At 35.8% G+C, this 6,156-nt stretch overlaps 3 protein-coding genes across 3 annotated transcripts in view; all 3 read right to left on the reverse strand.

Annotated features, from left to right (window-relative positions):
• Nucleotides 1–567, reverse strand: part of LOC104765100 (formin-binding protein 4-like) — a gene marked incomplete in the record, with an annotated part of 5,703 nt that extends 5,136 nt beyond the window's left edge. The window contains 2 exon segments of the mRNA XM_010488771.1: nucleotides 72–164; nucleotides 405–567. Of these exon segments, the coding sequence (XP_010487073.1) occupies nucleotides 72–164; nucleotides 405–489 (178 nt within the window).
• LOC104765101 lies at nucleotides 1,314–3,373 on the reverse strand. Its single transcript, XM_010488772.2, has 6 exons — nucleotides 3,155–3,373; nucleotides 2,682–2,983; nucleotides 2,400–2,586; nucleotides 2,120–2,212; nucleotides 1,866–1,953; nucleotides 1,314–1,768 (listed from the first exon to the last, which is right to left on the reverse strand). Exons 1-6 carry the CDS (start codon nucleotides 3,217–3,219, stop codon nucleotides 1,472–1,474), a joined length of 1,032 nt encoding a protein of 343 aa, XP_010487074.1. The 5' UTR covers nucleotides 3,220–3,373; the 3' UTR covers nucleotides 1,314–1,471.
• The window catches only part of LOC104765102, a 1,634-nt gene continuing 879 nt past the window's right edge, over nucleotides 5,402–6,156 (reverse strand). The window contains exon 2 of the mRNA XM_010488774.1: nucleotides 5,402–6,032. Coding sequence (XP_010487076.1) covers nucleotides 5,638–6,032 — 395 coding nt within the window. The 3' untranslated portion in view covers nucleotides 5,402–5,637. The remainder of the gene's footprint in view (nucleotides 6,033–6,156) is intronic.

A 6,156-nucleotide genomic window follows, 5' to 3' on the forward strand; every position in this document is an offset into this window, starting at 1 on the left:
AACAAGTGGAGCACTTTATGGGCGTTGGCTACATAGCAGGATTTGAAGATAGCTGATGGAATGGAACCCACCTGAAGAAGAAGGTGAATTGGGTAACTCATTAGGCTCTGTTTGTTGTTGTTCCCGCTCAACTCCATCACGCACATCTGAGCCACCCAAATCTCCTACAAAAATATATCAAAAACAACATATACTAAAAAAAGGGCCGAGAAACTCAAATCCGAAAACTCCTACTAAAAATATCAATGATAAAATCTTAATCAGCTTCACGGACTAAGTCATGCATTAACTAGCTTTCACCAATTAAGAAACGAGATCGAATCCACCCAAATCCATCAATCTAAAAGATTTCATCGCACAAAAAGAGCAGAAAACGAATCGAAGAAGCACGATGAGAGGCATACCAGAGGGTTCCGCAAAGAGATCAAGCTTGACACGACGGCCGGTGCTATTCATGGCGGCGAAACGACGCTCTTTTCTCTTCCCCATCAGATTTCTTACTCTCTCTCTCTCTCTCTCTCTCTCTCTACAGGCTCTCTTCTTAACCTTTGTTGTTTTTTCAGCCAAAAGAACCCAAAAACAGAATTAGCTTTCGTGTCGCGTCGAAGGTTAAAAACACCTCTGTTACGAATCAAACGACGCCGTATTAGCGAATAGCCGCCTAACTGTCTAAGACGTCGTGCCGTTTTGGTTTTTCTTTTGTGAAAAAAAATTGTGTAATGCATGTCGTTTAATTGATTAAGGTTTTGCGAAATCAGACCGATCCAAATATAGCCCGGTTTACACACATCTTTGATATTCCCATAAAACAAAAGGATCCAAAGGTAAATCTCTAATCTGAGACTGAGATAATCTCAACTGCTTTTTTTTAAAATCCGATTCAACAAAGAATAAATCTTAAAACACTAAAAAATCAAAATTTTAAATTTACATCACAAGAGAAACAATGTTGCTACCCAATCTTACAGTGGGATTAGGTAGAAGATATACTCTTTAGAGTTCCGGCTACAGTTCAATGAAACCATTCCTCTCTACTTGCAAACAATGGAGCACATTATTCAATGATCATAGATTCACTAAGAAGCACGTTAATAATGCAGCAAGTGAGTTGAAGTTCTGATGATGACTAATTTAAAGTTTATTCTGATCTTGGCGGGGTTCACAATAACATTGATGCATGAATAGAGGTTAAGGGTGAACTTGGCCTATTCTTTAATAGCTATCAAATCTTTCACTGCAACTTATTATTGTTATGCACCACAAAGTACCACGAAACACCGCATCAATAGAATCCGTGTATAGGGAAATTCAGGTTAAACAATCAAAGAATCCTAAAAATTTACCAATTCAAATAAATTTTTTACATTAGTCTTACTCTAACATGGTAGACTAATAATGTGAGTGAGTTTGTTGGCAAATATTACAAATAGAAAACCTAGGGGCCAAAACGATACATGCGTAAAAATATGAATCACGACTCACGAGTAGACTCTAACCGCTGCAGAAGCTGGGCAACGACACCCCAGTTAAATCCCCGGTATTGAAGCCACCGGATGACTCTAGCTTTACGAGTTTCTATAGGCAAGTCTCGGCCTTGGAGCCACCGCTTCGATGCCTGAACATAAAGCTGATCCACTGCTTGCTTGGACAGCCCATGCTTTGGTTCTGCTTCTTCTTCTTCATCTCCTTCCTTGCACTGGCCTTTCTCAAAAACCATTTTTATGGCCGTTTCCGAGTCTTCGTTGCTTATGCCTTTCTTAAACAATGCCTGATTCACACGCAAAATACTCACTTGTCTTTAGTAGTGAAAGATCAGACAAAATTCTTATCTCACGAAAAAAAAAAATGTGAATGGAAATTCTTACTTGCTTGATCCGCCTTGGTCCCCAACTTAAAGAAGACCATCTAGATCGAGCAAATGACTCAGCGTACAAGCTATCATTGATAAAACCTCTGAAACAAAACAAGCAAAAAGTTGAAAGAGAGACTTCTTCTTACTCAGTTTCCTATCAATGGTGAAGCGCATAATGGTACAACAAAAGCAACCTAGTCCCTTAGGTATCAAGGAAAACAAACACATGATGCTATGGTTCCTCACTGAAAACAAGAAGAACCTTACCGAATCTGAAAATCATTGATCACTCTGTCAACAGTTTCAAGAGGATATTTCTTTCCAATAAGCTTTTTCTTCAACTCAGCTGCTGAATATGCTCTGGTACCATGGAGAAAAGCAGAATAAGATGATAAAGAAAAATGAAGAAGAAACCATTCTGCAACATTTTAAAACTGAAGAATGAAGAAGAAACCATTCTCCTCTGTCTAACAAGAATGAAGAAGAAGAGAAATAAACCATTCTGCAAAAACTGAAGCTACACAAAAAATCAAAGTTGCAAGCAAACCTTAAACCGAGATAGCGAATGGCGCTGTTCTCTGCCTCTTGCGTGGTTTTGCAGGCTTCTTTGCTACTCTTAGCCTTCCCAGCTTCCTTCATATCTACTTTGACTTTATCATAAGCTTGTTTGTGTTGTCTGGTCGTTGATCCTTTCTTCCAACTAGATCCAACTTCATAGCTGCTTTCTTCCAACTCTGCAAAAGGATAAGAGAAACAAGGGACTCAATTACCCTTGGTTTGAAGCCAAAACACAATGATTCAATTAAACCCTTGGCCAAACTGACAATACCTTCATCAGAGTCATCATCACTAGACACAATATTCATGTAACTTCCAGCAACGTTTATATCCTTGAGATCCAAAAAGGTGCCCTCTCTAGCCTCTTCACTGTTGTTACCAGTCAGTTGAGATCCCAAAACACTATGATCCAATCTACCTTTATTATCAGAACAATCAACAACAGGCTGAGATGTCAAATCTTCACCAATCTTGCGAGATTTCTTTGGAACGTACTTAAACAGTCCCGAAGAATAGTATTCCCGCTGCTCTCCAGAACACAAGATTCTCGGCACAGAGTGACTCTTCTTCACCCTACCAAAATATCAGATATATGGATTAAAAACTATGCCTTGGGTCCAAATTAGTAACATTCACCATAAAAGTAGAAGAGGAATCAACAGACCATATACAAAACAATCAGTACCAAATGTGAATTTTTTCTTCATTTCGGCGATTTTGTAGAGTAAAAAAATTAACTCTCACCATGGAATAACGAAGACGCGATGTTGAATGCCAAACGATAACCTGAAAAAGCCTTGTTTTAGCATCTCCCAATTGGAATCTGCCCAGACCCGTCGTCGTCCTGGTAAAACCTTAGCTTAGCTAGTTTCTTCTTCAACATCCAAAGTTTCTTAGCTGCTAGCGTGCGCGTTGGTCGTTTAGCTGCTAACGTACGCGTGTGTCATCTAGCATTTTGCGGCGGGGTGATAAGAATTTGTGTATTTTATTTACTGATTTACTCTCTCTAGTGATTTTTTTTTACTTTTCCTATTTTTACCTAAGAAAATAAGATATCCCGGAAGTCTAAAACCCAAAAAAGAGAAACTAAGCCTGCAAGATAAATTTAACCTAATTATTGATATCAAATCAAATGTATATATAAAAAAGGGAGAATTAGAAATAAAGAAGGTTTTTCCAAACCTTTGTCCATATACATTTTTCTTGAAGATTGTCAATTGTGACGAAAATATCCTTACTAATAAATATAGTAAAGTTTTGAAGAGTTTAAACCAAAAAAAACAAAAAAACCCATGTTAGTATACAACTGTGTAAAAAAAAATTGAAAAAAAAATGTTTTGGGTGTCAAAAATCAGTTTGTAAATTGATGATTTCTTGTCTAAATTATTCAGAAAAGACTTTCTACGATTTTTTCAAGTTCTGAAACATTTAGATTATTCATTCTACCGTTTGTACATTTTCTACGAAGTTTAGACGGAAAATTTGTTCTAAAAATTTCATAACCTGAATTTTGTATGTTCTACAAAATTAAGAATATATATTCTACATTTTTCTTCATTCTACATCAATTCAGGATATATTTTCCACGTTTTACCCTGTATACTAAAAGAATTAGAAGATATATCATAGATACTTTAGAATTTATAATCTGTAAAACTTAAGATACCATAAAAATAGAAAGAAAATAAATTAAATAAGAAAAGTGAATATTTTTTGAATAATCTTAATTTATGGTTAAGATTCTGTACAGTAAGATATGTTCTAATATATTTTAGAATGTGTATTCTAAAATATTTAGAAGAAAGACAAATACAGAAAAATCGATTTGCTCATAACTTAACCTAACGTGATCAAACTTTTTCCCTCTAAATCTTCTTTATAATAAAATAGAAGTACTCAACATTGATTTGTAAACTATATAATTTTAATAAGTTTGTTACAAATACACCACCATCAAGACTAGAAACATCTGGTTTTCTTTGAACCGGATCAAACCGGTTATCACCACCATCGAGTCTGTTGATGTCGTGTTAAGTAATTCCGATGAGTTTTGCTTTAAATTTACATGAATTTTAGATTATAACTTCTTCACCCGATAACAACTTCTTCAAATTTACATTCATTTAAAATTCAGACTTTGATTTTGTAGAGAATTTGAAAACCTAAATCAAACTGAAAATTTGAGCAGACAAATCTCTGCTTCAATCGAAAATTACAAATCTATAGTTTGGGTTTATTTCTATAGTGGCGTTTTGTGGTTACGGGAGGAACAAAACAATTTTAATTTCAGAAAAAGTTTATTAAATCTATAGAAGATCCGTTACTGAATAAAGCTCGGATCCAACTGGGTGAATAATCCATCGAGTTTGTATTTGTATTTTATTTCTACCCTTTCGTTGGTGTTGCTTTTGAGAAGCTAAATTCAAAAAAAAAAAAAAACAGAGAGAAACAGATGAGTCGTGGAGATGGAAGCCAACGAGGAGCAGAACCATGGCCACATGTTCCCAGTCCACCATCGCACCATCTTTTCAACCATGGCCTCCCCAACGGTCAATCACATGATTTTTTTTTCATATGTTTATGATCCGGTAAAATCTTTTAAACCACTAAATTTTCACCTAATATCTCGATTAATTTGGTATTTTCCTAATTTTATCTAATAAAAATCTACACGTTTAATCTAAATATATAATTGATATACAAATTTAATCTAAATTGTTTTTTGAGAGTATAATTGACTTTTATTTATACCTTAACTTTTAAAAGAAAAATGTAGATAGACAAAGATTTAAAAAAACCTCCTTTATTTCTAATTTTCCCTACAAAAAATAAAAAAGCTTATGTGATCCAGTTTTGGAGTTTGGACAGGAAAGTACAAATTTTAACTTGTTTTGCAAAAAAAATCAATCATAGGCCAACACAAATTTACAAATGAGTCCGACTAAAACTCTGAATTTACGTTTTGACCATGACAACATGACCGCACGACCATCACAAGAATATCTACAGATCTACTGCACTACGAAAACATTACAAATAGACAGTATTAAGGAAACATACAAAGGAGGATCATGCTAAAATAGTTAACTACTTTTTACGTAGCTAACAAAACTAATATTGACTTTAAAAAATCATATACATGGACTTAATTCTAGTTGTTGACATGGTACTTCTTCTTAATCATATTATACAAAAATAATGAAAAGACTCTTCCACAAATTCTTTAATCAAACTTTGACGGCATACAGAACATGACAATACTTGGGAGACGAATCATCCTCCACATCATTAACATCACCCTCAACATCACCGTCACCGTCTCCATCACCATAGCCGGCACCATTATAGCTAAGACTTCTAGATTCGAATCCAGCTTTAGGCTTGAACACGAACAACCCACTAGACGATCCAGAGGTTTCGAACAACCAATCATGAACATCCCAAAAGATCTCCACAGAAACACCATCACTCACGGTCACAACCTCGTTTCCTCTAAATCTCCAATTCAAATTCATGATCCTAATCAGCGGTACACCGTCAACCGTGATCCACATCTCTGGATCGTTAGGACCCGAGAGAGATGTCTCGATCACCACCTCATTCTCCCGCCGCGACTCCCCACCTCCAAACGCCGTGCGCGTGTAGAAAACACGTTTCCCGTGGACGTGTTCTAGCTTAGAGACCAAGGCAGCTTCTGTGGCTGAAGGCTTCTTCTTCGTCCTATTCAAAGCTTCCTTCTTTAGATC

The sequence above is a fragment of the Camelina sativa genome, chromosome 19, assembly GCF_000633955.1.
Source record: "Camelina sativa cultivar DH55 chromosome 19, Cs, whole genome shotgun sequence".
Taxonomy (NCBI): domain Eukaryota; kingdom Viridiplantae; phylum Streptophyta; class Magnoliopsida; order Brassicales; family Brassicaceae; genus Camelina; species Camelina sativa.